The 17,472-nt window shown below is 42.3% G+C and overlaps 1 protein-coding gene across 1 annotated transcript; it reads right to left on the bottom strand.

Annotated features, from left to right (window-relative positions):
- Window positions 1-2,988: 2,988 nt before the first annotated feature.
- Sod2 (superoxide dismutase 2) lies at window positions 2,989-16,594 on the bottom strand. Its single transcript, XM_046449373.2, has 5 exons — window positions 16,437-16,594; window positions 16,115-16,317; window positions 10,723-10,839; window positions 8,055-8,234; window positions 2,989-5,433 (listed from the first exon to the last, which is right to left on the bottom strand). Exons 1-5 carry the CDS (start codon window positions 16,457-16,459, stop codon window positions 5,288-5,290), a joined length of 669 nt encoding a protein of 222 aa, XP_046305329.1. The 5' UTR covers window positions 16,460-16,594; the 3' UTR covers window positions 2,989-5,287.
- Window positions 16,595-17,472: the final 878 nt, after the last annotated feature.

Here is a 17,472-nt window from a genome sequence, read left to right as displayed (position 1 = left end):
GCAGCTGCGATAACAGGTGTGCCCCAAAGCCCCTGCCTTCTTAAAGGTTATGTGTGGGAGACCAACCTTACACGTGACTGAGTCACACTCCCCTGCTTGGTGCTGAGGCCCTAAGTCGCAGAAATGTGGCAGAGCTTTCCCCACCCTACTTGGGTACAAGGGTCGCTGTCTCGTGCATGGGTGCTACAACCCCATGGGTGAAGCTACGCTCACCTGTCCCCTTGCCCTGTTTAGGATAGAATCTTCCATGGAAGTACCTTGTGTGTGTCCCCTTCTCTTACTGTGCCCTTGGGTGTGGCCTACCCAGGTGTCAGTCAACCTGCTGACAGTGGACATCATGAAGATACTCAGCCCCCTGAAACCTGACCCCTTGCCTCATATGAATATCTTCTCCTCAATAAAAGGGGTCAGCGCATGCTCTCGCTCCCTCTTCCTGCAGACCCTTAAGGTCAGAGGAGCCGTCACAGTGACCCCAAAGAAAAAGGTATTTGTGTCTCTTGTGTGTTATTTTGCGCAGCCCAGTTAGCCCAGTTTAACTGGAGTGACCCCTGAGCCTTTTAGTCGCGAGAACAGAAACCAGGCAGTTATGTTGGAATGGGAAGATGCAGATGATAAACGGGTAAAGGCATAAATAACCAAGATATTTACAGAATCTCCCTGAAGGAAATAGGTTAAGTAAGATGGCCAGGGGAGGTTTCTAGAGGAGGCATGGCCCTGTAAGAGAGAGGACTCAGATCTCAGATGAGAGAACAGCAAGTGTGAGGACCCAAAGGTACAAAAGAACCAAGAGTGACCTGGAACCTGGTGCCTCCCGTGCTGCAGGAGAGCAGAGGGAACAGGCAGGCACTGCGTCCATACAGCAGGCTGAGGCAGAAGTGCACTGGGCAGTGTCAGCACTCTCTATCACAAGGATGAAAATCCAACTCAATTAACTTAAGCAACACAACCAAAAATGAATCAAAAATTGAATACAACCATTTCAAGAAACTTTTGGCTCATACAGGGAGTAAACCCAAGCACTGGCTCCAGGCAGTGCTAGACACAGACTTACACACTGGAGTGTGCTCTGCTGCTCTAGGTCACTCAGGTCTTCTCTCCTCCTTTTCTGGTCTTAATTTTGCAACAAATGTATCCACAGTAACCAATAAAGGGACACGGTCTCATAGGCCCTAAGTACAGGACCCCAAGGGAAGGGGAAATGGATGATGTGGCTAGAGAAGATTTTCTTTGACCCAGTTTGAGTCATAAGCCCACTCCTGGACTTTGCAAGCATCCAAGAAAAGAGAGAACTTGACTAGTCTGTGTGGTGAGCTGACCCTGTGAGTCAAACTAGGAGAAGGGAGAGCCAAGCACAGGGCCACACAGCCTCACCAAGCCCTGATGGAGTGAGAAGAATTTGTTCCTCAAAGATTCCGTAGGGAGCTGTATTAGGCAGAACTCAAAAGCTGAAAAAACTTAGTGCTTCTAATTCTAAGCAGTGGAGATCATTATTCAAAAAAACAAAAAAAAACAAACTTGAGCAACAAAGATTTAAAAACTCAGTCCAGAAACAAAGATTAATAAGATGTGGCCTTCCTCATGAACCTACAGTTTGCAGTGGCTTGAAAGAGCTATGCAGTTGCTAGGGTAAGAGAGCAGAGATGCAGACATTGATCTTGAGAATTATGTTGAAAAAATAATTTTAAAAGTGGGTTTGGATATGACCTGAGTGTCCCCCAAGGGCCCATGTGCTGGAAGTGTTAAGAGGGTGGTTACAATCTGAGTTATGTCGAGAGGCGGGGCCTCGGGGTGGTCAGCATTAGATAAGGTCACTAAGGTGGAGCCCCTGTGCTGGAATCCTGGCAGCTGTTAAAAAGGGGGAGACCACACAGACATGCACACTCCCCTTGACCATGCCAGCAAGAAGGCCATCACCAGACGCAGCCCCTGAACCTTGCACCTCCAGAACCGTGAGCAAAGCCCTTGGTCCGCCCCAGCTAGTCTCATATGTATGTATCTGTTTTCTCTTGCTTACAGCAACACCACAACTGGGGAGGTTACAAAAAGAAAGGTTTATTTTTGCTTAAGCAGCAAACTTCCCTGCTACCAACCAGTGGGTGCCAAGGATTTCTTTGCCCTTTTTTTTGTTTGGGGGGTGTGTGTGTGTGTGTGTGTGTGTGTGTTGCTGGGGATGGAACCTAAGACCTCATGCATGCTTGGCAAGTGCAGTACCCCCTCAGCTACATCTCCAGCCCTTTTTATTTTGAGACAGGGTCTAAGTTGAGATCTTCCTTCCTTAGCCTCCAGCTGGGTTGCTGGATTGACAGATGTGTACCACCACCATGAACCCAGATCTTTTTTTTTGGTACCAGGAATTGAACCCAGGGGCACTTAACCACTGAGCCACATCCCCAGCCCTTTTTTATATTTTAATTAGAGACAGGGTCTCACAGAGTTGGTTAGGGTCTTGCTGAGGCTGGCTTTGAACTCATGATACTCCTGCCTCAGCCTCCCGAGCCAGTGGGATTACAGGTGTGAACCACCATTCTCAGTGCCTCTGGGTTTTAAGAGTAAAATTTCAACTAACTCTCATTTGGTATTCCTTTTTCACAGAAAAGCAGTGAAAATGATAGAACATTAAAGGATCACTAACATTTGTAACACATATGCATTATGTAGACCTCTTTGAAGAATTGACAGATTCTTTTATTAACAATCAGAAAACTACACAACTGCAATAGGAAAATCAATGTTTCTTTAATGAATTAAATGAAAACTCCTGGACCTTACAAGGTGAAAACCCAGTACCCAGCAGGTAGTGGGTCTGGTGCATATCTCAGAGGACAGGACCTCAGCTTGCTGGGAGCAGCAACATAGGACTAAAAAAGAGGAACAGTAATTTATCATTTTCCTAACGGTTTCCCCAAAAAGTAATTCCCTTGAAGTTAAAATAGAAAATAAAATATATCTATACCCAGTTTCAGATATGACTCACAACACATATCAATCTTCATTTTATAGTTTTTTTATTACTTTTTTAAAGGTGCTCAACACAAATTCAAATCTCATTTTAAGGCCATGAAATTGAGGGACATGATACAGCAATTTCTTAACATCAAAATTTAATTACTATGCAACAGTTTAAGCAACAAATTCAAAAGAAAATATCTGTATCACTTGCTTGTTTCCCTCCAGCACAATTAAGTCTGTGGCAGGCAATGCTGATCTGGTCACAAAAATCCTTGCACGAACAATATTTGTTCTTTTCAAAAGAAAAATGGAAATTTTACTTGTTTTTCTTTTCTATTATGGAAAAGAGAGTTAAACAGTGTTAACATCATCTTCTGCTGGCTATTCAAGTAGTGAGTACATAGATCCTCTTGGTCTCCTAACCTCCATCCAGCATGGAGGAGCACAAACAGGAGGGAACTTGTACTGCCCTCATTGTCATCAACAGGAAAGCCAGAGCAAAAATAGAGCCCCGTAGAAATTTCAACATTGAATTGTTTTAAAATCTGGAAGCTTAAGAGTTAAAGCTTTATGTGTCAGTAGATTCTGCAAATCTTTGTAGCTCAAGTTAAACCCTGATGTAGCAGATGATGTGCATTCCAAAGCCCATCTCTCAGAAAGTCCCACTTTCCTCTAAGGTCTATTAGAGGCCAGCGGTAACCACATGCCCCCCATTTGCACTCTATGAGAGTCATGTCCCTGTGATATAAAGGACAGCAATCAATCTCTAGAGTGTTTCAATCCACGCACGCACACACATACACCCTTATCAATAGTCAACACTGTTGACATTCAGAAAGCTAAATACTTTTCTAACTGAACTGTAAAGAAAAAGTATCTTGAATTTAAGGTGTTTTTTTTTTTTTCAAACTTCAGTCTTCAATATTGAAATTGCTAAGTTACTCCATTTTTCCATGAAAAGAAATAAAAAAATTAAGTTGGGGGGAAAATGTTTAAAAATGACCTTGGGAAAACATTACTAAATAGGTTAAGAAAAAAACCTACATATAAAGAAAACATCCCAATAAGAGATTGGGATACTCACAAGAGCAAAATGGATAATAAATAACAGAAGAAATGAAATATTCAATAATAAAACTGTGAAATAAATTAAGAAATGCCCAATTGATAAAAGCCATATAGCCATCAAAGATAATGAGGAAGATGATGAAAGATGGGGGACCTGTGACATGGCCATGCAGATACCAGCAGAATGCCTGCATGACGTGTGAACAGCAGGTATATGGTGCTCCTGAGCAGAACTACCTGGAACGTGAGCTGAAATGCTGTGTCACTGATCATGGGGAGTTTTCCCTTTGTTGAAAAATGATATAAAGGTTTTGGAGTGGCTATACATTCTTTAGAAGAAAACAGAAATATAAAGCATGTCTTTGGAAAGAAATCATCTGAGGGGACACAGTGCTGACGCCAGACAGAAGTCCATTTGCCTGACTAGGGAAGGTGGCTTGTGGCCAGCACAGCTCTCAGGAGAGGGAGGCCCTTCAACAGGACGGAGAGATGGGGAGTGCCCCAGAATGCCCATGGCCTCACCCTGAGGTCCCCACTTTCGGCAGTGCCAACCAGGCCCCGATGTGCCCACCTACAGCACTTTTATAAATATATACTTCTGTGTTCAAGAACAAAATTTTACATCAGTCTTTTGTAAGTCCAGATGCATAATTATCTTCTTATAATAAAGCAGCTATCAATCAGCAGTAAGTCATATGGTTTTTAAATGACAAGATGATGGTAGCTATTTATACATGTGACCACAGACCATCACCATATCATTGGGTGATAGCCATCAGAAGTACCACTAGACAGAGCATTATACATAAACGAAAAGAAAAATTTTCAACAAAAGAGAAATAGTTTCCTATTTTACTGTGACAACTGGGGCAAAAGATTACATTTTTCTCTAAGTGCAACAGAATAGAATTACAAAGCCTTTCCCACAAGCCCCCAAATACAGGACAGAATATTTTTTATTGTTCTTTGATGACAATTATAAACCACTAGTAAGTTTAGCTCTCTGACAAAAATGTTCAGTTAAGATTAAATTATACAGAGCAGTAATGATTCTCAAACAGTTGCCTAATAACAAAATTTTAAAATAGGAAATTATTCTTAGCACTAAATTATTGTTATCAAATATGTGAACATCAATGAATCATCATATGTCATCATATATCATCAATATCAATAAATGCTGTAATCAAGTGCCTTGTTAGTATACTGCAGTACTCTACTACAAAAATAGTCATAAGGAATTTAACATACTCAATATAATGATGATGTTTTACTTTTTGCATGCCATGTATCTTTCAGTTACATTCTCCCAGTTGATTACATTCCAAATAGCTTTTAGATAATCAGGTCTGACATTTTTATACTGAAGGTAATAAGCATGCTCCCATACATCAATCCCCAGCAGTGGAATAAGACCTACCAGAAAGAAGAGAAAAAAGAAAAAAATCTTTAAATTTCAATCTAAAACATTATAGCTTCTCAATTTAAATTTTATTATTCTATGCACACAAAAATACCATTTACAACAATTTCACCTATTTGTTTATTTTCTTTCTTTCTTTCTTTTGGGGGGAGGGGGGTACCAGAGATTGAACTTGGGGGAACTCAACCACTGAGCCATGTCTCCAGCCCTTTTTTAAATTTTATTGAGAGACAGGGTCTCACTGAGTTGCTTAGTGCTTCACTGTTGCTGAGGCGGGTTTTGAACTCACGATCCTCCTGCCTCAGCTTCCTGAGCTGCTGGGATTACAGGCATGCACCACTGTGCCTGGCTGTTTCTTATTTTTTGTGTAAGAATATTCCTATAAATAAAAGATTTTAAACTTTACTTCAGAAGAAAATGTGATAAATTGAAAAAAATTATTGAATTAGAATTGAATCCCAGCTACTTGGGAGGCTGAGGCAGAAAAATCTCAAGTTTGAACCCAGCTGGGCAACTTAGCAAGACCCTGTCTCAAAATGAAAACTGCTGGGGACATAGTCTAGAAGTAGCACAGTCCTGAGTTCAATCTCAATTAAAAAAAAAAAAAAAAAAAAAAGACTTGGGAAAATCAAGTAACTACCGTACTTTAATAGCTGTTTTTAAAATACCAACAGATTCGTAGAAGAACCAACCAGTCCCCAGCCTTCCTCACAGTGGTCTCAGATGCCACAGTAAGGATGTGCTATATCTCGGGGCGGGGATATGGTTGAGGCTTTGTTGTCTCTTCCAAAAGGCATGAGAACTTGGGTGCTTATGAGAAACCTGCTCTGCTCCCCAAAGCTAACTCTAGGCTTAGGGAGTAAACACCAGTTATGAGGCACTAATAAAAGAGCAAGTTTACAAGGAAAGGGACTGAAGAAGACAACATACTATTTTCAGAAATCAAATAAGGTAAATGAAGAACCCAGTTCTATCCACAAAAAAAGACACAGGCACGTCCATGTTTGTAGCAGCACAGTCCACAACAGACAAACTAGGAACCAGCCTAGGTGTCCACCAGTGGATAAATAAAATGTGGTATATACAAAAAATGGGGGCTGGGGTTGTGGCTAAGCAGTAGTGCTTGCCTAGTATGTGTGAGGCCCTGAATTTGATCCTTAGCACCACATATAAATAAATAAAATAAAGGTATTCCCCAAAGATTCCACCAAAAAAAATTAAAAATAAAGGTATTGTGTCCACCTACAACTAAAAATAAACATATAAATAAATGGAGTTTTATTCAGTCAAAAAAAAATTATCATTTACAGGAAAATAGATGAAACTTCAGAACCTTATATTAAAGAAAATAAGCCAAACTCAGAAGGGTCAAGGGTCATATGTTTTCTCTCAGATCTAAAAGCTAGAGAGGAAGAAGGAAAAGAAAGATGGGGGGATCTCACGACAATTGAAGGGAGATCAATAGAGGAAGAGATCCAAGGAGGGAGGAGGAAAGGGAAAATACTGGGGAATATATTGGCCAAATTATATTATTATACTAGTGCATGTATGAATATGTTAACAAATCCCACCATTAGGTACAACCATAAGGCACCAAATTAAAAAGGAAAAAACTCTCAAACTCTTCTACCAAAATAATTCTCAACAGTACGTCTTGACCAGTTGTGAGATGTGTTGCTACCAATTTATCATTAAAAAAGCAGCAAAAAAATTTCATGATTTTTCCCAATATGTAAAAAGTCATGCCTTATCATCCAATGGGCTTTCTCCAAGCAGGAGAGAAAGAAGCATTGTGCTCAGATCCACAGAAACCAATCTTCCCAACAGGCACCTTGAGCTGTACCTGACTCTGCAACCTTCAGGCTCACAACTCTTTGATTCTTTTGGGACTTTTCCAAAAGAACTGTTTAGATTCCAGCAAAATCTGAGCGTGTCCGGGAAGTGAGTCGGGTGAGTGCAAGGGGGAAGGTGGCAGAGAACTACCGCTGCTTAATGTTAAGAAATCAGGTAAAATTCATTCCATCACAGCTTAGAGCCCCAGCTGACTGCCTATGACTTCTGACTCTGTATCCTATCCTCTCCAGTGACATGTTATTTGGGGTTACCAATTCAATTAGACTCAACAGAAAAAATGGATTTGCTGAGTCCAGCCCAGAGTTTCCAAGTCAAATACTTACATATACCAAGACCAGCAGATAGGTAGAGTGTGGAAACTCGAGTTCTCGCCCCAGCCTAACCAAAAGTTCTGGCAAAGGGGAGAGCACTGGAAAAGATGTGGGCCTCGCTCCACTTGAGCTTCCTTCTTGTCATCTAGTTACAGTTTTTTATTTTGGTGCATATAAGTAATTAAACTAATACTGATTCTCTGTAGAACAAAGTAGGATCTAGATTAAAATGATTGTTAGTGTATCTACAAAAATTACATGTGATATTTTACAAAATAGCAGACTCTTGGAGCATTTTTTAACCTACTCAAGACTCTGGGTATAAGATTTGTTTAAACTATTATATATTCATGGTAAGTTTAAACACTGTTAGTTTTCCTTATTCCTAGTTACATGCCTACATAAACCACATCTCCCAAAGGAAATAAGTAGCAGTTTTTAAATCTAACCTGTTGTTCCTTGCAATGGATCCTGATTAGAACAGGCAGCAATCTGCAAGCGTCCCTGCTCCTTATTGAAACCAAGCCAACCCCAACCTGAGCCCTGGACACCAGCAGAGACAGTTGTCAGCTTCTCCTTAAACTTGTCAAAAGAACCAAAGTCACGTTTGATAGCTTCCAGCAACTCTCCTATAAAAAAAGATCCAAAACACAAACAGATTTCAACAATTACAATAAAATATTATGTATATTAAAATATTCTTGTCACATGGCCCAAGAAACAGACAAAATACAGAAGATAAACATAATCCAGCATACACCACACCAGCTTTCCTCCTGCTGACAACAGGGTGTAGTTTCACACTTATGATCCACATGGTTCTTAGTGAAGCTAGTCTAATACCATTAGGGATTTCTTTATTCACTGAGCTATTTCTTTCTTTCTTTCTTTCTTTTTGTTTTTTTTAAAGAGAGAGAGAGATTTTTTTTTAATATTTATTTTTTAGTTTTCAGTGGACACAACATCTTTATTTTATTTTTTTATGTGGTGCTGAGGACTGAACCCAGTGCCCCATGCACGCCAGGCGAGCACGTTACCACCTGAGCCACATCCCCAGCCCCTCACTGTGCTATTTCTACCAGCGAATAAATTCACTTTCCATTGCCCCCTCAATAGAAAATTTTACTTTGACTTCTAGCCTACTTACTCTATGTCCCCCTTGGGGAATAAAAAGTTATGGCTGGCCAGGCACAGTGGCACACACCTGTAATCCCAGCAGCTCGGGCGGCTGAAGCAGGAGGATCACGGGTTCAAAGCCAGCCTCAGCAAAAACGAGGTGCTAAGCAACCCAGTGAGACCCTGTCTCTAAATAAAATACAAAATAGGGCTGGAGTGTGGCCCAGGGGCTGACTGCCCCCAAGATCAATCCTTAATACCAAAATTTAAAAAAAAAAAAAAAGTTATGGCTGTTATTCAGTTCTCCAAGGCATCCTAGATCTCTCCTCCTGCTTCAGCCTCCTGAGTCACTGGGATTACAGGCATGCACACTGTGCCAGGCTTGATCTTCTTATCATGATTGTTTTAAACAGGGTGATTTTCCCTTCTATTACTGAATTAAAGGTATACTTTAAGAGCTATAACTGGGCTGGGATGTAGCTCAGTAGTACAGCACTTACTCAGCATGCATGAAGTTCTATCCACTATACTGCAAAAAATGGAAAAGAAAGCCATAAACTTTTTATTCCGTAGCACTGTAGAATCAATTCTACATTGAGCATATGAACTAAATCAACTGGGTCATATCTCACTTTTCATAGACTACTGGCTTAAAAGTAATCATCTTTTATAAGTGCAAATGGAATCAAAGGGTACAGATAATACAAAATGGCAAAGGATGCCAAAACCATTGGTTGAATATAGGTATATCTGATATTCTGGTAGCTGACAAACCTCAAAAGCATTAAGTCTCAATTCTAAGGCCTCATTCAGAAGAAATAAATTATCCACTTTGCCAGACTTATTCCCCCATTTAATATCACCCCAAAGGAAACTTTGCAGGCATAAGATAAGCTGCCTTGGATAACACTGTTTAAAAACAAACAGTAAGGGCTGAGGCTCAGTGGTAGAGCGCTTGACTAGCACATGTGAGGCACTGGTTTTGATCCTCAGCACTACATAAAAAAAGAATAATAATAAATAAAATAAAGTTGTTGTGTCTATCTACAACTAAAATATATATATGTTTAAAAAAAATAAAATAAAATCACAGAAACTTAGGGTATGTATAAGGAGTCCAGACTTATGGGCTCCAACAGAGACAACTGTCAGCTTCTCCTTAAACTCTAAAAGGAACCAAAGTCACATTTGATGGCTTCCAGAAACTCTTGTATTGAAAAAACAAGAGACCTGTACTTATGCTTCATACCTTAGGCTGGGGGTGGTGCGGGGGTGGAATAATGAGTCAGACAGCCACACTGACAAAGACAGTGAACCAGACACTGCTCTGTGTGCCCCTCGTTACCGGCAGCAGTTTTTGTTTTGTTTTTAATTTTTGCAGTGCTGAGCCTGAACCCAGGGTCTCACACATGCTAGGCAAGTGTTCTACCACTGAGCTACTACTTCAGCCCTATTTGTAATTTTTTAAAAACACCTGGAAAACCTAATTTTTTATGACAAATGACCTCATAACAGGTACATTAATGACACAGACACCTTTCTAAGCACTTTACATTTAGTTTTGAAAACAGCTCCATTATTCCCTCTGTCTCACACAGTATCTTACCCTGGACATCCCAGGCTAGTAAGCGGAAAGTTAATCCTTTCCAAAAACTGTTTCTCGGTCTTTCCCTAATATTTAAACCAAGAAAGGGCACTGTAGTGTGTAAAAACTGAGGACATAACTACCTGAATGTATTCTCCTTTCCTAGTCTTTCCCTTTGAAAGTTACAACTCTGCTATGCCCCTTGCTATGAAAAATATGCCAGTATGGTACTTTAGGGAGAATTATGGTAACAAGAAAATCAACAATGCACTGGAGATATAGCTCAGGAATAGGGTATACTCTTGGCATGCATGAGATCCTGGCTTCAATCCCCAGCACCAAAGAGGGGGAAAAAAAAATCAGCAATCTTTACTACTGTACAAATATACAGATAAGGTGAACCAATATATACCAACCTTTGGGTTCTCCACCACCATTAGGACTCAAATTTGTCCAGAAAATGGTGTGATTGATATGACCTCCGCCATTGAACTTCAGTGCAGGTTGAAGGGCTACCTGAGCGGTAACATCTCCTGAAATGTCAAAAAGCAAACACATTTTTAAAACATTTTTATTCTTTAATCACTCTAACACTGTTTTTTTTTTTCTTTGTGAGTTAGCAGATAATTGTACCAGCTTGTTTGTTCTAAAATTCAGCAATTTCAGATTCTACCAAAAATCTGACTCTCCCCAAATTATACACCCAGTGGATTTTCAGTTCAATTAATCACATGCAGAACTGGTGAGCACAGAAGAGAAGGTAAAGCTAGGAGAAAATTCACTCCTGACCACCAAAGGCTGGGGGTTCTCTTGGATAAAAAAGACTTTGGCAAATAAAACACTAAAGAGAGCAAAGAAAGTACAGTAAACGAGCTAAAATGCACAGCTCAGTGTACCTACAACAGGGAAACTTTCAGCTCTCATTTCAAGACAACTATTGGGAAACATTTTAAAGTGACATTAACAAAAAACTCAACTTATTCACACTGAACTCCTGATTTGCAACCCCAAACTTACTCCTATGGCAGACCCCATCTCAGTGAAAGCCAGCTGTTCCACAGGACATTGATGTCACCTTTAATTCCTCTCCTTTCACACCTTACACCCAATCCACTAGGATACCCATCAGCAAAGCCAGCTCTCCTTTAAGGACACAGTGGTGCACGCCTGTAATGGCAGCAACTCTGGAAGCCAGAGCAGAATTGCAAGTTCAAGGCCGGCCTCGATGACCTAAAAAGACCCTATCTCAAAAATTAAAAAATAAAAATGGCTGGGAGGAAGCTGGATTCAATCCCCAGTACCCCTCTCAAAAAAGACATCCAGAATCCAATCCCTTCTCCCCAACTCTGCTGCTACCTGTTGGTGCACAGCACTAGCATCTCCCACCTGCTTTGGAGCCACAGTCCTGTTTGCCCCAAGTCTTACACCTAGCTGTAAGGAGGCATGTCACCTGTCACCTGACCCTTTGCCAGCCACACTGGCCGGGGAGCCTTCCAAGACAAGCTCAGCATGCCCCCTCCCTGCCAAGGATGACCACTGCTGCCTCTGCTGGAACCACTTCCCAGCTGAGGGCTCAGGCTTCACCCTCTGCCTCTTCTCATGTCTCCAAACAGCACTCACCAGACTTTGGCCAGGATATACGAGTTGGCAGTTCCCATCACCCCTCCAGACTCTGCATCCCATCTCTCCTAGAAGGCGGTATAACTCCTGGCACACTGCTTCATCTGTCTCCCGGCGGAGGAGGTAGTTTGGTTTTGTTTTGTGTTTGGTTTTTGGTACTTGGGATTGAACCCAGGGGTGTTCTACCACTGAACTATATCTTCGGCCATTTTCATGCCTCAAACTTGTGATCCTCCTGCCCCAGTCTCCCAACTCACTGGCACAGTGGCTTTTGTGTATGACTTCGGTTCTCAATTCCTAACACACTACCCACTGCCACCTACACGGCAGGCACTCAATAAATATTTGTTGATTCACTAGATGATTAAATACATTGAATACGTAATGAAAATAAATAAAATTTAAAAAAAGAAAAATGGCAAGAAAAAAATACATTGAATACAATTTTTTCTTTTTTTTAGTTATAGTTGGTGCACAGCACTAGCATACCTTTGTTTTATTTATATTTATGTGGTGCTGAGGATCAAACCCAGTGCCTCACACATGCTAGGCAAGTGTTCTACCACTGAGCTACATCCCTAGTCCTTGAGTACAATTTCTGAGGGAAAAAAAAAACTTTCTCCAACCTATAGTTTAACAAAAAAGAATGTCTTATTTGGACAATCTGGATATATTCTCAAAACACTAGATAAAATAAACTGAAACCAAAAAGGTTTTTCTCCAACTTGCTAAACAAGTAGGTGAAATAAGTTTTTTTTTGCTCCTTCTAGAAACTACAGATTAACTGAAGTATTGGGAAAACAGAAATTCCCTGTACAAAATGTACCAAGTTCTTACTATTCAAATTACCAAGAAAAGCAAAGTGAAAGCGAACCACTGGAGCTCTGCTCTCCAGGAGCTGGAATTGTAGAAAAAGTTCTCAACCCCTGTTCTGAACGTCTAGGTGCAGGTAAGGGGGGGCATGCCTGTCATTCCAGCGACTTCAGAGGCTGAGGCAGGAGGATCACAAATTGAAGGCCAGCCTGGGCAACTTAGCAAGATCCTGTCTCAAAATAAAACATAAAAAAAAAAGTGCTGGAGAGTTTAACCCACAGTACTGAAAGCTGGAAATAAGAACCTAGTTAAGAAATTCTATCTTCTGAAACAAGGCCAAATCTCCAGTTGTTAGCAATTCAGAAGGAGAGGATTAAGTGATATCTGAATCCACAGATAACCTCTTAGGATTTTCTTTCAGAAAACTTATTTCACCTACTTGTTTAGCAAGCTGGAGTTGTGGCTCAGCAGTAGAGCGCTCGCCTAGCACATGAGAGGCCCTGGGTTCGATCTTCAATACCACATAAAAATAAGTAAATAAAGATATTGTATCCAACTACAACTAAAAAATAAATATTCAAATAAAATAATTTTTTTTAAATGTATAAAAATATATTTATAAATCAGTGTTTCCCTTGTTAATTTTCCTTGGAGTCACCCTAAAAATGTAAATACAGGTTTTATGCTTTTTTGTTGTTGCAGTACTAGGGATCAAACCCAGGGGTGCTTAAACAGTAAGTTCTTGAGGTTCTCACTAAATTACTGAGGCTAGCCTCAGATTTTTTTATCCTCCTGCCTCAGCCTCCAGTCTCTGGGATTATAGGCATAGGCCAGCATGCCCAGCTTGTTTTTCTAAATGAAAAAGAAACATGTTTACTAAGAGATAATTTAATAAACTCAACATTTTAAGCTGGGCAAGTAATGCACATATGTAACCCTGGCTACTTGGAGGCTGAAGCTGAAGCACTGTAAATTCAAGGCTAGCCTGGGCAATTTAACAAGACCATGTCTCAAAATAGAATAAAAAGGGCTGGGGGCTAAACGCAGAGGTACAGGCCTATAATCCCAGCAGCTCGGGAGGCTGAGGCAGGAGGATAAAGAATTCAAAGCCAGCCTCAGCAAAAGCCAGGCACTAAGCAACTCAGTGAGACCCTGTCTCTAAATAAAATACAAAAAAGGGTTTGGAATGTGACCCAGTGGTAGAGTGCCCGAGTTCAATCTTTGGTACCAAAAAAAAAAGGGGGGCTGGAGAAGTAGCTCAGTGCTTCCCTGGTATATGCCAACCCTGGGTTCAATACCCTTAATCCTCAGTATCTCAAAAAAACAAAAAATAATAATCTCAACATCTTAAAGTTTACTTAGCCAATTTAAAGCTCTTAAGACTTTTCTGAAGTTTAACTTTTTTTTGTTTCAGATCAGGGTTTTCCCCTGAAATGCAATAAAAAAAAGGTAAGAACTTTTGGTTGAAAAGACAGTTATGATGAGATTATTAAGTTATTTTATTTGTACTCTTATCACAATATTAGAGATATGAAAATTTACTTGATAATAATTTCGAAAATATAATTTCTATGTAAAAGAAACTCTGCAATATAATACTGCAATACAACACTTTTTTTTTCCAGTGATATCACTAAGGAAGCAAAGCTTTGATTCCACAAGAAAGGGATTAAAACTAAGATGTCTTTAAAATATTGGAAAGACGGTTTCCCGGGTGTCAGATGCTGCCTTGCTGGAAATACTTTCACAACGGGGAGCTTCCCAGCTTCCCCATTACCACATCCCTCACACGTTTGTTATTTCCTAAATCACAGCCTTTTCCCGTATTCAAATCATCTAACTGTTGCAAGCAAATCTTCCAGAATGTGGTAACTTCCTCCTCTTTAGGTGTAGCCTTTTATTTACCTCAAACACAATTTGGCTGAAATACTACATCTTTCCACTAGATGCCCCTCGTCAACCAAACGTCACTCTGAAAATTACTTAACAAATTTCATAGGCTTGAAATGCAACAAAAACACTTTTTTGAAAAAAAGGAAATTTTCTTTACTGTGTAGTTTATCAAGCAATATAGTCTGAAAACAACTATCAATTATTTTTCAGTTGTGCAAACTAATGGAAGGAGCACAAAATATTATTTACAGAGATATTAAAACGATATTCCCATATACACCTTCAGAGCCATAAACACAAAAATCCACATACTACTGCTTTTATCAACTCAGCACGTAAAAAGAAAAGAAAAACAACAACCAGGTGCCTATAATCCCAGTGATTTAGGAGGCTGAGACAGGAGGATTACAAGTTCAAAGTCAGCCTCAGCAACTTAATGAAGCCTAGGAGGCTGAGACAGGAGGATTACAAGTTCAAAGCCAGCCTCAGCAACTTAATGAAGCCCTAAACAACTTAGTAAGACCTTGTCTCAAAGTGAAAAATTAAAAGAGCTGGGGATGTGGCTCAGTGGTTAAGCATCCCTGGGTTCAATTCCTGGTACCAAAATAAAAGTTAACTCCATATTATATTTTAATCCAATTTACAAATTTTCTAAATCAGAATGACTATTTTTCTTGTGCCCCTAAATCAAATACAGAAACCAAGTCCACAGGGGCCTGACCTGTCTCACAACCAGGTTAAGTGCTTTTTGGTAATGAACATCATAATGCTGACTCCTGCCTCTTGTCTCCCGTATAAAGTAAATCAAGTTTCACAGTGCAGGGCAGCTCAGAATACAAGGAATCTCCCAGTCGTAGATTGGACTCTCAGGAAGTTCCAAGAAGATGTCAAGGACCACTGTTCCTATCACCTAGCAGTCTCCTTCCTTCTCCCACTATCAGAGGGACCACACCTGACACTGCTTGCTTAACGCTACAATACACTTGAAAAAGGAGGCAGAGAGAGGTTGTCCTCCTCCACTTGAGGCCCAGACACAGAGAGGAAGTGGGGACAGCAAAGCCCCAGCCCACCTTTCAGGACTGACCCCAACACTCAAGAGAACTTGCATCTGGGCCACAAGTGTATGGGTGCCCTCGGACCTCCTGCTAATGATTGGCAAACCTACCTGAGAGACCAAACATTTCCAAGAGCACATTACATAACGAGTGCAAATTTTAAATGCTTACATGCAAACAGCCGCTAGAGCTTCCTTTACAACTCACCAATATGGGTAACAAAAAAGGGCTTAACACAGTCAAACTCACAACTTCCTTCGTGGGATTCTGTTTTCTGGGACGGTAAGAAAAGTTTAAACAAACCAGTCAAGACACAAGACACTCTTCTACAATGGGGAGGATCATTATTTGGGGGCGGCCCTCGTGCGGGGCGAACGCGGGGGGTCTCCGTGCGGAGACGGCGCGGGGCTGCGGCGCCGGCACCCACCCTTGGCCAGCGCCTCCCGGTACTTGTCCTCCGTGACGTTCAGGTTGTTCACGTAGGCCGCGTGGTGCTTGCTGTGGTGCAGCTCCATGATCTGGGCGTTGATGTGCGGCTCCAGGGCGCCGTAGTCGTAAGGCAGGTCGGGGAGGCTGTGCTTCTGCCGGCAGCCCAGAGCCCCCAGGGCCGGGGCCAGCCTCGAGCCCGCACTGGAAGACAGAGGGCACCCGGGTCACGTGCGGCCCGCCCCGCGCCCGCCTAGCGACGCGCGCACCGGACACCTGCCGCCCCCGGCGGAGCGCCCCGGACCCCGGAACCCGCGTCTCACCTGCACGCTGCCCGGCACAACATAGCGCTCTCCGCCGTCGGCCGCCGACTTAGAGCCTCTCAGACGCAACGCCGAACCAGACCAGCGAGCGTTTGCCTGCGGGGTCCCGGGCAGCACATAAGGACCTTCGCCGCCTGGGCCCCGCCCCCTCCGGCCGCGTCCACCACAGGAGGAACGCGGGGGGAACCCAGGGCGGCCGGAGACCCGTCATCCCGCGCAGGCCTCACACCCTGCGTCCAGGAGGCTGGAAGAGGGAGCGGCAAGCTTTTCCTCGGTCGTGACCACCCCGCTGTCTATCTGCCTGCGCTCCGTGACGTGTAGCGAGAGGAAGTCGCACGTCTCCCCCCCCCGGTGTAGAATTGGTATGGCCCGCAGGCCCGCCCTCGTCTCCGCCCCTCCGAAGGCGGGGCCTGCGAGGCCCGCTGCAGCCCTCCCCCTCTAGGCCGCGGTGGTACTGCTGCTGCCGCACGGGTTCTGGAAGCCGCCCCGGGAAGGTTTGGGGACTTTTTCTCTCCCTAAGGGCCCCAGGGACCGTCCCTTGGAAGGCAGCCAGCGTGTTAGTGGAGGGTGAAGGGACAGTGCCCTCATGTTTTGTCTTCTTGCCAGGTGCCCTAAGTGACCTTGCTTTGCCAGTAAACTGGCCTTGAGGCCTTCACCAGGCCAGAAGCCAGGCCAGCCCCATCCCGCTGGCTGTCTAACAGTAGTGCTGCTATGAACGTCTACCATGGACTGCACTGCAAGATTTACATGCATTTATCTCTGTAAATGTATATGTTGTCGACTCCAGGCGACAATGAAATATTGTCACTGAGATTAAGCAGTTTGTAGTGGTCCCACGGTTTATAAGGTAAGAGTCGGGGATTAGAGGCAACAAGGTGGAGAATGCCATTAATCCCAGGGCCTCTGGAGGTTGAAGCAGGTGGATCACAAATCGCCCAGCCTGAGAAATCTAGTGAGACTGTATCTCAAAATACAAAACAAAAAGGACTGGGGATGTAGCTTAGTGGTAGAGCATCCCTGGGTTCAATCCCCACTA

This window comes from Marmota monax, unplaced genomic scaffold (genome assembly GCF_021218885.2).
Source record: "Marmota monax isolate L192 unplaced genomic scaffold, Marmota_monax_Labrador192_F-V1.1 WCK01_AAM20220418_F8-fsc00083, whole genome shotgun sequence".
NCBI lineage: Eukaryota > Metazoa > Chordata > Mammalia > Rodentia > Sciuridae > Marmota > Marmota monax.
Note: the sequence above shows the minus strand (reverse complement) of the source record. Positions and strands in the feature narration are given on the sequence as shown.